We start from the raw sequence: 17246 nt of genomic DNA on the forward strand, positions 1-17246 counted from the left end.
ATTTTCTTTATTAAAAATTATGTAACATAAACATTATTTATTACATAATATTATTATAGATACAAATAAAAAATAATAATTAATACGATTTTGAAAGATTAATATTATACTTATTTTAAAACTTTTTTTTAATATAACACTTATTATGCAATAAAAATGACTTTTTTCAATGATAAAATGATGATATTCGATAGTTGTAATTTTTAAATAATATATGATGGAATCATGACTATGAGAGTAAGAGGTGACACATTGAAAGATCTAAGAGGAATGAGTTAAACATAAAGATTTGGGCTAACTTAAAGCTTAATGGGTTCGGTGGGCTTGGTGGGCCCAAATTGCTCCTCACATGGGGCCCTACCCTGAGATTTCCATTGTCTTGTATTTATATATAATATTAATATAGGTTTCATATATTTTTGTCTTGTATTTTGGATTATTTAGACAAGGTTTTTAGGCCTTAGGCTTAGTGGGCCTATTTTTGGGTTTTATGGGTCTTTGGTATTTTGGTACCCAATATTGGATTCATTTTATTCCTTTTATTATTTCCTATTGTTTGCATTTGATTGGTCATTATATTTAAGTCTTTAGAGTAGGAAATGGGAAGGAATGCTAAAATAGGTAAGTGATGCCAAAACTAAGTTTCATTTGGAAGCCATTTGAGTTGAATTTGGGTCACATGTTTTGAGCCATGGGTGGCTGAACATGTATACGCTCAAATCAAGCTCAAATGCTTGATAAATGAAACTTAGATGCATCTTGGAGCCTTAATTCACGGCCATGCACATGAGGCTGAAAATTTGAATTCAAATTTTGGGCGCCAATTGCATGTTATTTGAATTGGCGCCAAGAGCCTTGGTTCCGGTCATATTTAAGTAACTCTCCTTCACTCTTGTATTCACTTTGAACCATTTTGAGAAATCTGACCATTTGCTTCAGCAAAGTTTCTATCCTTCAAAGTCATTCACGCCTAGTTTCTAGGTTCCTAGAAAGCTTATAGGATTAGGCACCTTGTGAGCAATCCATTGTTCCTTTGGCTTTGATGCTTCCCTCTAGTTCTAATTCCGCAAATCTCATCTTCATCTCTAGAATTTGAAGTCTAGAATTGCCTTAAGGAAAAGATCAAGTGACCGGAGCAAAATCAAGAGAAGATCATCCATCTTCTTCACCTAGTTTTGCCATCAATATATAAATATAATATTTAGTGTTATTGGCATTTTTTACTATAATCTTGATAAAATAATTTATTTATTACTTTTTTAACTAGGGTTTTAAAAAACAATTGTTATTTTGTTTATACTTAATTTTAAATACAATACTTCATTAGCTACTTGATGAAGTAGTTGATTAGTGTAATTTAATTGATTATGAACATTCTAAATATTTTTAGTTACTATTTGATCATTTGGATCTGTTCTTTCACCTATCATTTTGAAAGGAGAAGCCACTGCTACTTCTTTATTTTGTATATTAGGAAACTTAACCTCTTCTAGAGGAGGTATTATTCCTATTTTTTCTCCACTAAAAGTTTTTCAAATTTTTTTTGTTGATTCTAAAATATTTATTTGTAAATTTTTTATACAATTTTCTTCAAACCATGTAAATATATGAAATGTTTTCTTGTATTCTTTCTAATTTTGAATAATACTCTTCTCTATAATTTTTTAAGTTCTTCTCGACTAAAAGTTTTTTAAAAAAAATATCTTTTTCTTTATTTTTAGTATCTAAAAATTCTTGCCTTAGTAATCCTTTATTTGTTTCAAACTTTTTTTATAACATTTATTACACTTTCATCTTGATGTAAATCAAATTGTGTGGGTGAATTATGGGGTATTAGCAAATTTATATTCATATTCAAGTATTGGGATTGTAAGGTCTTTTTAATACCTTTTAAATGAATATTTCGAGGTATTATAATACTAGATTAACCTTAAGACCTTCTAGCCATACTAAAAGTTGATAAAGATAAGGCAAGAGTTCTAAAAGACATAGATCTCCTTAGTGGAGTACATGGTACTTCCATTGTTCCTTATTTATATTCAATTATGCCACCTATTATGACAAATTCAACTATTAAAAGATTTTCAAGTATCAATTTTAAACCTCTGATTATTTCATTGTATCTTAAAATTTTAAGTGTCGCTGCATTTACTTTTTCTGGATTTACCAAAAGTAAAGTAGTTTCATCTTTTGGAGACATTAACAATGCTCCAGGGGTTAATTGAGTTTTCATTACCTTATAATATATTCCATATGCTATAGTAATTGGAAATGAATTTTGATTCCATTCATCTTCCAATATTTTTATGTCTAACATAATATTGTTAGAAAAAGTGTTATAGAAACTTTTAAAGGCTATTGAATAATTCGAGTAATTATTTATGTAAACTAAACCTTGATGTAAATTAGATTCAAACATAGCCAAGATTTGATTTTCAAGTTTTATAGGTCAATTATTTCATAAGGCTACAAGATTTGATTTCCTAGTATGAACAAAGATTTTATGGCTACTTAGATAAATCTTATATGGAGCTATCTATAAGTTTTAGTATGTTTTGCAATTAGTTTAGAAATTAAGAGTATAGTTTCATGACTAAATTTTAATTCAACTTCCTTTTCTATGATTTTAATCACATTCAATTTTAAACATATCATTCCATGAAGTGTTATACATGGATGACATTTCTAATTTAGGAAGAGTTAATTTAGAGATTTGATGTTCTATTTCTGGAATTATTAGCTCATGTTGAATTATACTTGAATTAGTTTCTTCTTCTTGTTCAAACATTAAGTTTTCACTTAACTTTTCTTTTTCTTTAGACAATATTTTTTTATTAATCTTGACATCTTAAGGCCAAGGACTTAGATCTAATGAGATCATCACAAGGTTTACTACCACTTCTCAGGACCTACAACCTATACTAACTGACCAAATGCTAAACTAACCTTTCCTTTAGGACGAGTTTGATTAACAAAAAACATTTTCTTAAAAAAAGATTAATTTTTAAAAAACTTAATTAATTTACAAGTAGAAAAACTCAATTTAATTTTATGCAAATTAAAAGTTTTTAAAATAACTTTTTCACTTTCAAATTTCTTTTGTGATGTTATAAATATTTAAATTAAGTTGAATATCATTATAGTTTTGATTATTAAAATTATAACGATTTTGTTCTATATTTTATTAAGTTGGCGATAATCCTTGATAAACTTTTACAATAATTAGTTAACCTCTTAATATATTTGTTTATCTTTCTAAAATCTTGTCTAAACTCTTCAAAATAAGTAGAAAAATACATGCATATTACAAGTAAAATAAAAATTCAAGTTTGGATCTTATACCAAATGACATTATATGTGCAATAATTAAAGTTGAAGTAAAAGTAATTAAAATAAAAATAAAAAAATATGCTTTTATTTTAATTACTTAAAATTATCGATTGTTCTAAACTTAAAAGTATGAAAGTGTTGACATCCACAAATTGGAATCAACATTCTTTCACAAAAAAAGGTTTGTTGAGACCTTTCATTCCCTAAACCCTCCTCCTATAATTACTTTGATTACCAAGAAACTTGGTATAAGATTCTTCAAGGAAAGAACCCTGGACGTTTATGGTATATCAATTTTAAAAATAAATTACCAGCTGATTTATTAAAGCGGAAGTAAAAATAATTAAAATAAAATATTATATATTTAAGAGATGATTGATGTAACAAATTGCAATAAATGGGTCATGTAAAAATGAATAATCCAAGTAATAATATTTATTCCAAAACAATCATTCCATAATTGAATAAGTGTTTCGAAACAATGATTAAAAAATGGTACATAATATGATGAATTCATAGTAATATATGTGCCTCAGAACAATTATTTTAGAATGATTATTTTCTAAAACAATCATTCTAGATTGATACATTATATTTTAGAACATTCATTTTAAACCAACATTGATTGATATAAATAGTACTGACTTATGTTTCAGACATTATTAGAAGAGGAATACTCATCTTGTATATGCTTAAATATTCTATTAAGACATTGTTTTTGATTGTATAAAAAAATCATTTCAAAATATGCAAAAATAAATAAATGATCCAAAACAGCCATTTTAAGTGTGGTTTGGAGAATAAAAAAGAATTGAGTGCAGATGGTGAAATGAGAGGTGCAAGAAGCAAAAGGCCTTAATAGAGAGGTGGCGGTCCAATGCCAAGAAAAAGTCGCCATGACCAGGAACAATGAATGAATCCTGAAATCAAATAGGGAATAAAGAAAGAGCGTTAGTTCAATTTTGTTTTGTCCATCGAGGCACCTACTTATACATATGATAGTAAGGCATATATTCAGATTTCAGAAGCATTTGTTGAATTGAAGTGAACCACAATAGCACAATGGGTATTCCGTCGGAACTGGGGGACAAAATGTTGGTGTCCAACAAAAGGGGTTTCCTCATTGCTTCTCCCGCAGAGGATAGGAAGATTTTGAGGACCAAGCAATGTACCAGTGGTATTCCTTGTTTTCCTTTTTGCTATTCATTTCTCAAAATTTTGTTTTTTATTTTTAAAACATCATTAAATGGAACATGCATGATGTTGATTATCGTTTTTGGTTGCCCCCCTCCCATGTTAGGACTATCTGATTTAAAGTTAGGATTGTTGATTTGATCCTTGTTTTATTCGGTAAAATCTATTTACCCAGGAGGGTTAAGAATCAGTTCAGCTTGTTAATTTTGTTTGTGGATCTTCTCTGTCTCAAAAACTAAAGATTTGGAATAAATAAATAAATAAGGGGGTATTGAGGAGGGGTGCTAATAATTTATTAGTTGTTAAAAGGAAAATAGGCATTGAGTGGTGATATAGAATTATTACATGCTTCAATATTTCTGCTGATTGGGAGAATTCAAGTAATTTTGGTTTTCTGCTGATTAATAATGCATGTACATGAGATTTTCTTCAACAAAGCATGGTGTGTATATGCTACATATTTTCTAATATTATTATGATATCTTGTTAAAGAGTACCATAGATGTAGAGAAATATGAATTATATACCTTTTGGCTTTTTCTTAATATGTAGAAGGAGTGCGTGCTGGATTCAAGGCAGCTTCCATTGCTTTTGTCGCTAGTGCTGTGCCTACAGTATGTAACTTTTTTCATTTTGAGATACAGTGCTACATTTTTTTTTTTCATTTGTAGTTATAAACAATTTCAGTGAAACAATGGTTATGTTGCCTTTTGGGTGCATGTGCACCTTTCGCTTGTACTAATGTGATGTATTTTGCTGAAGATTGTAATGATGATGTGTGATGTTGGGCGAGACTTAGTTTTTTGTTTGATGATGTGCTATTATTGCTATGGTTTTGCACTGATGATGTCCTCAGAGCTGTTTTGTTTAGTGAGGTGCTCACAAGGTGTTTGTGAAAAATCCTCATTGACAACATATTCGGATTGCTGTGGTTATGCAGTTTTACTTTGATAAAGGCTTCTATCCATAGTTGTTAAGCATTGTTTTAGCTTCTTCCATTGATGCTTAAGCTTTAAAACAATTTTTTGCTTCTATCTTGAGTGGTTAAGTCTTATGTGTAGCTTCAGCTTTGATGGTTAAGTGTTGATTTAGCTTCTGCCTTATGATGGTTAAGCATTCTCATTGATTTGTGTATCTGCTAAGTGGTTAAACTTTGAGGTATAGTTTTTGCTTGGTGATCAAGTTTTTGCCTTGTGGCTTAGATGATTTCAGCTTCTGCCTTGAATGGTGTTAAGCTTTGTACATATCACTTTTAGCCGTTGTATTTCCATCATATTCATTGTATTCACTTTGATTAGATGTGCACTTTTAGTGTTCATCCCAAGTTGGAAGTGTTGTGAACACCTTCCAGCTTGTGAGAGCTATTAGAAATGTAATTTGTATTTAGAACATGACCTATATAAAGGCTCACACAATCATGTCGTAAGCACACTTGCTGATTCAATCAAATAGCATTTTCATTTTGTTTCAATTTCTCTCATTTTTTCACTTATCTGAACCATGGATTCTAACACACCTTTCTCTTTTACTAGTGCCCTATATTTTATCGGCTTGTTGGTATTTATGTCTGCATGAATTGGTGAAAATGAAGAAAGTAAAATATTGTCAAAGGATAAGACTCCACCATCATTTCATACAGGAAACAATCTTACCCCACCAGTTGGCATTAAGTAGCAATCTACCACTTGATTTTAAGGTTTTCCATGACTCAAGTTTAATATAGCTGTAAGCCCTTGTGTTCTGTGCACTTGAGTTATGACATCATCAACTCAAAGATGCTCTTTGTCCATAAAAAATCTTTGTAACTTAAGGCTGTAAATGAAGTATTGAACAGTTTGGATTTAAGGGCCTTTCTCTAATATATATTCCTCTGGCTGCTAGTATAATGTAAGAATGAAGAATGTTATTGTCCCTCACCCTAATACTAGCTGTAATGTATAAAATAATGTTGATTGCTTGAACTTCTATACAACTGATTTGAGTTGAAGACCAAGCTACCTTTTGAAAACTTTTTCTTTTTTAGTTATCAAATAATTGAAAGTTTGATTAAGAAATCTAGCAAACAAACTGTATTTGTTGATGATAATAAATATTGTTGGAAGAAAACACTAAATATTGTTTGATTTCACTATTATATATATATATATATATATATATATATATATATATATATATATATATATATCAATCATTTTATGCCTCTTTATTTAATGTTGCATTTTTCTAATTTGCAGTTAGCCGCAGTTCGCATGGTTCCATGGGCAAAGGCAAACCTCAATTATACTGCTCAAGCACTTATCATATCTGCTGGTATGTTCTCAACTTATAAGAACGAAATAATTAATTTGAGATGATGCTATTAGGTTTTGTATATACAAAAACAAATCTTCTCAGTAAGTTCTGCACGGTTATCTGAAATTGGCTTCAAAGCAAGAAGCAATTGATCTTGGTGACATCGTATTAGCAAATCCACACATTCATGATGTATGCACTTAATAAAAAAGGCTTGCCTCATTTTCAAAATTCAATGAAACTGGAACTTGGCTCATCTTTTTTCTGCTGATCCACTTGTATACGAAATTCTTTTTCCTTTAGTTTAACTATATATGTGGAGTGTTTGAACACATATCAAGTTTAACATTGGACTGTGGTTGGTGAACAGCGTCCATTGCTTCATATTTCATCACTGCTGATAAAACTATCTTGGAGTGTGCAAGGAAAAATGCTCAGCTTGAAGATGCTTTGAGACACAATCAATAATGCAGTTATGCCTTAGAAATGCAATATAAGTGTCCATTGTTTGTCTTGGTGCACGATGGTGCTACTTGTTGTAATACAATCAGCTGGCCTGTTGCAAAGTTTTTCTTTTTGGGTCTGTATCAGATGGATTTCAAGGTGTATATTTTTAAATAAAATGTTTATCTTGTGGAGTTGTCACTCCCTGCGGCTTCAGAAGTTGTAAATCTAAGCTATGCAATTGTTGACTTTAATGGTTCTGTTAGCTTGAGTTTCCTCTATATTTGTCATCAACTCATCATAAAAATACAAAATTCTAAGAGTACTTTCACAATTAAGTCTGACTCTAGTTGCATTTTATTTCACTCTCAGTCTCCTATGACCCGATTTTAACTGGCTACCCAAGGATGTTATGAAATGCGTTATTGATAAATTATTTCAGTTCTATTTGTTAAGTTTTCAAATCATTGCATATCTAAACAAGTTTTAAGCTTGAATTTAATCTCAATTATATTAATATGTTGGAAACGATTATCTTTGGACATAATTACTCCTCTCCCTGCAAAAATGGTTTCTCTTACGGAATTAATAAAAATAATTTATTAATTTTAAAAATAAATTTGCAAATTGCGTGCATTTGCTTTTGTTTGCACAAATTGTCTGTATGCACGCGCGACTGTACGGGGGACAAAGAATAAATTAGGTGAGTTTTTGTGATATGATTGATAGATAATTGCCATTTAAATATGTAGTGACTAGTGAAGGATTGGATCTCGTGTGTATGAAAAAAATGTTCGACAAGGTCAACCTTTTAAATTAATGTAACTTTTAACTTTTTGGTTTGGAAATATCTTGGGTTCAATTTTTTTTTTAAAAAAAAAAAAGAAAGAGAGAGAGAGAGAGAATAAATTAGGTCAGTATTATTTTAATAGGATGATAAAAAAAAAGTTTTTTACCATTCTATATCACATAAATAAAGATTTACATAACTTTAGCTAGGCCTTTACATTTAAAATTGAACTATTTATATTGAAGGTTAAATTGAACTTTAATGTTGATTACTATTATTGATTTAATAAATGATTTAAAGAATTTGAAATACAAGGAATTTGAATTTATTCAATCCAATTCATTTAATTTACAAAGAACAGTTTATAAAAATTTGAGAAGTTGAGAATTGCCCAATAACTGTACTAAACGAGGAAAATGAGACAAAGACAAGGGAATGGAAGGAAATAGCAACGGCATGCCTTTAGAAAGATACAAAATTACTTTATAAAAATAATTTTACGTAGTAGTTATATTTTAATTCATTGGAGGAACTACTTTCCGTAATATAAACATAAAACATTACAAAACTTACTTTCCATGATGTACTAAAATTATATTATGGAATAGCATGAGCCTTTGCACGATATGACAAATAGTTTTAACGAATTTAATTCTTTCCAGAGACCTAATTTTTTTTATATTATTATACCATTTTCTTCTTACCCTTGCCAACGACAAATTTATATACCAACCTTATTTTGGGGAGTGAAAATAGTACATCATATATTTTTTCATTCACATAGATGTTTAACTTGTATTTAACTTTTTTCAGTTCCGACAACTTGTTCACCTGTATTTTTTTTCTTCCTATTATGTACGTAAACTCCAATTCTAACCTCAAAACAATAACTGTAAAAGTGTTGTCCTCAGTTTCCAATGCACTTATCATCCCACTGTTAAGAGTAATCATACTCGGCGAAAGACATTAGACATAATTCATCTTTCTAGATTTCTATTAGATAAATTAAAATGATGTGTATAATTCACCCATTAAAGAATTGCTGTCTAAGTAACATCAACTACAAAATGTCAAGTTAATCAATTGCCCACCACGAGTTTTATGTCATCAAAGCAAATTGATCCAAATTAAGTCTTGTAAACGCATGTGACAGGAAATCAGTTCGAAAAACGTCATCCCCTAATGGCAGAATCCATTCGGAAGAAAAAGAAGCTCGATGAGTGCATTAGCATGCAACCACACTACAAGATTAGTAAATTGGAAGCTTAACATTATTTGGCACTTTACCCAGAATTACAATGTCATGAATGGAACAATTTACAAAATTTTTAGAACTAAATCATTGTCAAAAATGCAACTAAAATCTAGAGCAATGCATTGCAGAAACCAATTTAACCAAAGAACTTGATGAGGGGCAACACCCTGCAGTGTACAAAAAGAACACAGTGGAAACTAAGACTTCAACAAGTCAGAAAGGATCCCTCATACCATGAAGGGTAATGAAATGGAATCCTATCCCAAAAAACTAAGAGCCATGAAAATCCTGATTGCCACCAATTATTCACAAGCAGCACAATGATGTGAAAAACAAAGCATGTAGAGAACTCGGATATGCATGAACTAAAAGAAAAAGAAAATATCATCTATGTAGCAAACCTCTGATATTGGTCAGAACCACTTTTGAAATGCAGATATATGACTAAAAAAACCCTAACAAGCTTTGAATAAAAAGTCATGAATCTAATATTCTTATTTCTCAGGCATCAGCTTCCAGTGCTTTTCTAGACTCCAAAAATCAGTACTTTCTGCTTAAGGCTGATAATATGGGGTGAGAGTTGGAAAGCAACTACCCAACTGGAGATTAAAAAGATCATGAGAAGACCAAGTCCATTAACGCATAGACTTCCTAGTGTAATATTTTGGTTAGTTCATGTTTGCCATTGGGGCATGAATTCTCCTAAATCAAGCTGAGTTCTCAACCTGGTGCATAAAGTGCCGAGTCCCATGATTTCTTGAAATTCAAAATCTGTCGGTAACAGATGATATTGAATCCATTTCAGCTACTTTACAATCTCGTAAAGTTGCATGTTCCAATGATATAGCACAGACACAGAGCAAATGGTCTTCCAATATTATGCAATTTGGAGGGTAACAAAGTGCGCAAAAAAATAATTGCATCACAAAAGGAAAAATTCTGAAGGGAGCAAGTAAACAATCTTAAGGAAAATATGCGAAGCGATGCTCCATTTGCACCTCGTACTCCCCCTCAGTACAAAATATCATGTTACAAACACTCCAGCAACACATTATCAGTGCATCATGCTTTCTAGGATGTTACTATATCATAATCTTTCCTTTATATTTATTGCCCACGTAGCGCTCATATTACTACTACCAATGGTAGTTCCACAAAATGCTCGGTAGTTTACTCTTGTTCATGATCATAGCACTGGCAAAAATATAATTAATCCAAAGAGCAATAATATATCTCTGTTGTGAGGAAAAAAACCAACTTTTTGACAGCAGGAAAAAAATCCAATAATCCTTAACCAAAAAGTAATATCCAGGGCCTTGTTTCCCAAATGAACAGGATATGGGGTGATCTTTCACATTACCCACCCATATGGAAGCCTTATAATACGAAGTTTAATTTTACATCACATGCTCAGCACTTCTCTTTCCGTTTTAATCAACTTCAGTACTTACAGCATAAATTCAAGAACTCAAAATATGTCCATTGAGAGAAGACTTGAATTGACATAACCCCTGATTTGTGACAAACTCCCAAACCAGGCAATTACTTGGTAATGTTCAGCTCCATACGGTAGGCATCATAATGACCATAAGCTTCAAATTCCACATCCTACAGCAGCCTCTTTATTGTATTTGGATCTGTTCATAGACAAATTCACTAGTGACCAGGTGTTCCACCTTTGCCAGTCATCCCCCTTACGAAATATAATATGGAGATGCCATTCAGGGGTACAGCTCTTGGAGAAAATGAGATTTACATATTCTGGTTCTTCCCATGTACTTCACAAAAGGCAATGGCAAAGAGTTAGAAGACTTACCTCAATAATAAGACCCAGATCCACCTCCACCCATATAACTGCTGCTACCACCCACACCTCTACCAGAATACATGGATGAATATGAACGGCCACCAACCTACAGCATTAACAATGCCATGAAATATAAGAATGTTATAGATAGATAGCCATAAATCACACTACTTCCATTTGAGAAAGACCAAAAACATTACATCACTTCCACGAGATACGTAATCACCACCATAACTTGATGAGTACATACCACTATCACTACCACCAAAAGAACCTGACATGCAATACAATAAATATGTAAGCAGTAAGCAAATAACATTTGATGTTTAAGATAACATTTCAGATTATATGTAAAACAATATCCACCTCCACCATAACTCATGCCTTGCCGACTACCATATGTCCCATGTAAGTCTTGATTAGATATAGAACTTCTGCTGCCACTGTATCCAAGACTAGATCTTCCAAGTCTTCCAACCAAAATACGAGGAATAAGTTACTAAAGAACAGGATTGGAGCGAAAAGAATGCAAGAACCTTGTTTAAAGCAAACTAACCTATCACCATAAGCATCTCCATACTGTGAAGCACTACCTCCATAATCATAGTCTAAACGAGATCTTGATTGGCGAGTACCAGTATCATATCGTGGAGGAACATCATCCTGATGATAAACAAACAAACAACACCACCTTATCCAACTAGATTCTGATGAGAAATTAAAGTAAAAAAATAATTTATCGAAAGGAGAACTAAAATGAGATTTAAAACAATAGCATTAAAAAAGTGTTTACAAATAATACTTACAATAGCAGTATAAGGACGTTTTGAACCAGATAGAGTGTCATAATCACGGGGGCGTCCTTCACGGTAACTTAGATGCGGAGGAGGAGGAGGAGGCCTCTCAAATCTCTGGCCATAGCCATCATCAACATAACCTCTCTTTGGTGCAACACGAGATGTACTTCTATGTAGCTCAGGGTAGTCAGAGCCACGGGTAGGATAATCCCTATAAGACGTGTGCCTCTGAGAGGCTACCCTAGAGCCATAATCTGCAGCAACTCTACTTCTTGGAGGTGGTAGATCCTCACGTCGACTGTAATCTCTTTTTATGCCACTTTTAGGATATGCAGGAGCTAACAAGTAACAAGACATCATAGTATATTATTTATAAAGATGGATTAACAAGAGGAAGTCATATAAATATAAATATATAAAATTCATACCAGTCAATCTCCTGTCATAGGTTCTAGCTGGAGGAGCCACTGGCCTGGCTCTTTCTACCATGGATGTGACAGGACGTCTACTTCTCACACTAACAGGTCTAACTGGTGGACCACGACTTCCAACTCCTCTCACCACACCTCTCACCACACGTGCGGGGAGACTACGTGGTGCAGGTCGACTCCGTGAAGGCCTAACCAATCTTCCAGAATTGCGTCCGGAACGGAAGTCCCCATGATTAACATGTTTTCCACGACCTCTCTGGAGAGGTTTTGAAAGAGGCCGTGACAATCTAGCCCTAACTTTTGCCTGAAACAAGCAAGAAGCATTATAAAATGCCACATTTAGCTGTTGCATATATACAGTATATTTAATGCCAAACAGACCTTTTTGTCACCTTCACCTAACCCTGCACCGGTAATGCTTTCAGCACATTCCACAGCAGCAGCATGCGAACTAAATGTAACAAATCCATAGTTCTTCCTCCGAGCAGCTGGCATGTTCCTAGCAAGCTCAATTTTTTCAATCTCCCCATATTTCTTAAGAAGATCCCGGACATAATCTTCATCCCATGAAGGAGGTAGTGAATCAATAAATACAGTTTTAACCTGCACTCAGATACACCAAAAACGAATAATGATTTATCTGCAAATATAATTTGTATTAATTTTTAACAGCTACATGGAAGGGATAGAATGTATGCTTGTCCATGTACAAAATAATAAAACTTTCAGCCTGCCCACTCTAATGATCTGGAGTTAAGTGGGTTATAAATTTGTAAAAATTCATTAATCCAAAGCAAAAATAAACCCAGTGTTCTTTTATATAAATCGGTAGAAAACCAATACCAAAAACAAATGAACAACTAACTGATGTTTGAAGCCAACATAGTCATTTACAAGCAGCCCAAATGCTTCAATAAGACTGAAGAACCAAACTTGGTAGTTTCTATATAATGACCATTGGAAAAAGCAAGGAAATCAGATTCAGAAAAATACCTGTGCCATAATTTCATCACCCAAATCAATAAATGAGTCAGCAAAGGAAACCTTTGCAGGCTTATCAACTCCAAAAACAACATCTCTCTTTTGCAATCGCCTATAGGCTTCCTTAGCATCTGAACGAGAAGAAAACTCCAAAAATGCAAATCCTCGGTTCATTCCCTCATTGGTATCATCTTCTACTAAAGTCAATTCCTCTATATTTTCTACTCCATAATGTTTCAATTTCTCCTTTAACTGGCACAAGATGTTGCATTAACAGTTAAAATCTCAGGCCTTGAAGGTGGTGAGAAATAACACTAATAAGTCTAATATGCATAACTAGGGCCTTGAAGGTAGTAAGAAATAGACCAAGAGAAAAACTTACAGCTTCCTTTTTCCAAGTCTTGCATATGTTCCCTAAGTAGAGAGTATCACTGTCCTGACTTGGAGTAACACCACATTGTTTTCCATTAATCTGAAATTGTTGTAACAAAAACATATGATTTAATATACTAGCAAATTTAAACCCGATCTAACTATGATAAGATCAAAGATTACCACTGGATTTTTTAGCTCTGTCACAGCTCTTTTTGCCTGCTCAACAGTTTCAAAACGCAAGAATGCAAATCCCTTGTTCCTTTTGGTCTGGGGATTTATCATCAGCCTGACTTCAGTAACTACCCCAACTTTACTGAAAACCTTCCTCAGGTCATGCTCAGTAGCATTCTTATCTAAGCCCCCAACAAATACTTCAAATTCCTTCCGCTTTTGCCTCTCCTTTACAACTTCACGGTGTTCCTCATCTTCCACATCAGGCATTTGTGCATGCTCATCATGAGTATGCTCCTCACCAGCATGCTCATCATCATCATCCTCAACTTCTTCATAAACATATTCAACTTCTTCATCACCTGTATCAGCCTCTTCTTCACCTACATTCTCTTCTAGATCTTCCTCCACTTCATCTCCCTCCTCCTGACCATCATCTTGTTCAATTTCCTTTTCATCATAGTCAACACCACCATATTCCTCCTGTTCATACTCGGGATAATTATCCTCCAAATCTAAATGTTCATCTTTTTCATATTCATCTATAGACTCCTTAACCTCATCTTCATTATCTGCCAAAAAATAAATATTTAAAATCATCCCAATCAAAACGCACTTCACTTTTCTGGTTTTCTATCATAGTAATAATTATTAAATTATGGAAGTCCATGCTCCACAATCAATCCTCATCATTCTTGGTCCAAATTATTTCCAAAATTGCATAACACAACAGAAAAGGAATGAGAGACAAAATAAATCTGACCCCACATAGCATATCCGATCTGTACAACAGCCTTCCATCTCAAATTATCAAAAAGTACAAAAAAAAAATCAATAATAGGTAGCATCATCTAATCATAATCTATCATAAAAATGCATTCTACGAATAGTTCAATAACTTCACCAAAATTGTTAGGAGGGCTATAATAATTTCCAAATTCCTCTTACTACATAATCAAGCTATACTTTCATCTGTGATTTCCTAATCAAATTAATATATTCATGATGAACCAATACACAAGTGCAGAACTCAAGGTTTTTTAAAAGAAACCATCTGCCACCACAATTTCAGCCACAAAATCGACATGCTTGTGTCGCATCACGATCACAATTGTAGCTGCATCTATTTGCAACTTCCCGATGAAACCACGACTGTCACTGCAACCGCAATTTGAAAGCGTGGCAGGACCCAAATTCACATGATACCCATCTTAAAGTCCAAGTAAAATTTTTAACTTTTGACAAACCCCGTCTCAGATAACATCCACAGCATACAACAAAAGTTCAATCACAGATAACACTGCCCATATTTCACCTTTCTAAGATCCAAATAATAAAATTAAAAATATATATATATATATCTTAAAAAATAAAGGACTTACTTTCCACCTTAGCCGACCCATTTGGAACTTCCTCAGGTTCTTGCTCCATGTCAAGGGGCTTCTCTTCCACCGCAGCATCAACAACTGAATTTTCTTCATTGTTTTTCGCAACCACTTCCGCAGTTTCAGGCTCTGGTTGGTTCTCAGGTGCAGCCTTTGGGGATCCCCTCGCTGCCCTGTTGGCCGCAGAGCGTCTCTTCACTATTCTTCGAGACACTGTTCGCATATTTAATGGCCCAAATCAAAGAAACGAGATTCTGAAACAATGAAAAAAAATTTGACCCAATTTGAAATAAAACCCTAATTTGCAGAAGATGGAAGGAAGGATTCGGAAGGTGGAATGCGAAATGAAAAATTGGAAGTTTACCCGATTGGCGAAAATGAAAAAAGAGAGGAAATTTGGCGAAGACAGAGACAAAGGTAAAACACGGAAAGAGAGCGTGAGAATCAAATAGAGGCAAAGGGAAAAGCAAAACCCTTGAAAATGAACCAAGCCGCGACGTTAGTTATTAGTGTTTGGAATAAGTCCGTGGGAGATTATTTTATTTTAATTTAATGTAATTTATTAAATTTTGTATTTTATTCTAATAATTTTTAATATAAAAATAGTAACATTACTGATATATATATATATAGTATTCTTTTTAATATTATATTATATTATATATATATATATATACACCCACACACAAAATTTGCTTATTTAGTCTTCCTTAATCTTTAGTTGGAATATATTAACATTTTACACAAAAAAAAATATTAGATAAAAAAACCAATCATCTCTTCTATTTTAATTGTTTCATTATTAGAATATTATAGTAATTTTTATTTATCTTTTTAAATCAACAAAAAAAAAATTCACATTGATATTCATCTTTCTTCTTTAATTCCATAGAAAGTTATGATGAACCATTGTCATTTTTTCATAAAACATTTATAGATTCTCCTCTTCACTACCATGACAAAACCACTATGTCCCTTGTGAACCTCGAACCACCATCATCTCCGAACAGTGTCTTCTCAATATCGATGACATTCCTTCATTGGTGACACCCCTCATCAATAACATTGATGACACCTATCTTGGAAAGTATATACGTGTTCATCGTCATTTTGCTTATTGCATCAAACATAAATCTATTCCAATCTATTAAAATTTTAATTAAAATTTATGTCTTAAAAATATTTAAAAAAATTCTTAAAAATCATAATATTCCTTTAAAGTCTTTTAAGTTCATTAAATTCTACAAAACTTTTCATGTTAAAATAATTTTTCAAAATCTCAATCCAATATAATATAACTCTTTTAATCTTTTCTTTAATGATCTAATTAAAGGAAGGAAAAAATCAATAAAAGGATAAAAGAAGAGAATACATATTTATAAATAAAATAACAAAACTTCCCTTTTTTATTATGCAAGAAAATTAGAAAAGAGTTAAAAATACATTCAATTATTTTTCTTTCATTCTTAAACTAAACAAAGCACAACAGAACTTTTCCATAAACAAAATAAATAAGTTTGAGCATTTCCTTATTTTGTTCGTTAATTAAAATAAATCTTTACACAATATCATTTAAGACGTGCCATGACTGATTTTTTTCTTAAATTTAATTATTATCTGATAAAAAAAATATTCATCAACGTAACAATGTGACACATGCTTAATATTTGGGTTTAATAAAAATTTTAAAATTCTAATAATCGTTATTTTATGGCACTGTAAATTCTGTAATATAATCACAATATTAAACAGTTAGGATCAAATTAATGATAAGAAACTTAAGTGGTCTCAATATATAATAAAATTCTCAAAATATTGGACAGGTGTTGATGTGTATGGAAACTATTTTTTGGCCTGATTTCTTTTACCTTAAAACTATCACTAATTGGTTGGTTTTAATTTCGTCCTTCCAACAAAACATGGAAATAATATTTTAGTTTATACAAAACTAAGTTTAAATCTCAATGTGTGGTCATTGTGTGTCAACTTTGTTT

At 32.2% G+C, this 17246-nt stretch overlaps 2 protein-coding genes across 3 annotated transcripts; one reads left to right on the plus strand and one right to left on the minus strand.

Moving 5' to 3' along the window:
- Positions 1–4150: 4150 nt before the first annotated feature.
- Positions 4151–7514, plus strand: LOC109788762 (early nodulin-93). Its single transcript, XM_020347579.3, has 4 exons — positions 4151–4507; positions 5077–5138; positions 6759–6834; positions 7187–7514. Exons 1-4 carry the CDS (start codon positions 4393–4395, stop codon positions 7282–7284), a joined length of 351 nt encoding a protein of 116 aa, XP_020203168.1. The 5' UTR covers positions 4151–4392; the 3' UTR covers positions 7285–7514.
- Positions 7515–9299: 1785 nt separating this feature from the next.
- Positions 9300–15773, minus strand: LOC109788764 (uncharacterized). 2 transcript variants are annotated; one of them, XM_020347581.3, is made up of 13 exons: positions 15617–15773; positions 15250–15506; positions 13877–14439; positions 13704–13793; positions 13334–13573; positions 12722–12943; positions 12338–12644; positions 11919–12247; positions 11669–11775; positions 11479–11582; positions 11313–11386; positions 11122–11218; positions 9300–10942 (listed from the first exon to the last, which is right to left on the minus strand). In XM_020347581.3, the coding sequence occupies exons 2-12, from the start codon at positions 15473–15475 to the stop codon at positions 11123–11125; spliced, it is 2358 nt and encodes a 785-aa protein (XP_020203170.2). In that variant the 5' UTR covers positions 15476–15506; positions 15617–15773; the 3' UTR covers positions 9300–10942; position 11122. The 2 variants fall into 2 exon arrangements, with proteins under 2 accessions (XP_020203170.2, XP_020203172.2); XM_020347583.3 differs by having other exon boundaries at positions 9300–10998.
- Between the last annotated feature and the right edge of the window lie 1473 nt (positions 15774–17246).

This window comes from Cajanus cajan, chromosome 4, assembly GCF_000230855.2.
Source record: "Cajanus cajan strain Asha chromosome 4, NIPB_CcT2T_4, whole genome shotgun sequence".
In the NCBI taxonomy this organism is placed as follows: Eukaryota; Viridiplantae; Streptophyta; class Magnoliopsida; order Fabales; family Fabaceae; genus Cajanus; species Cajanus cajan.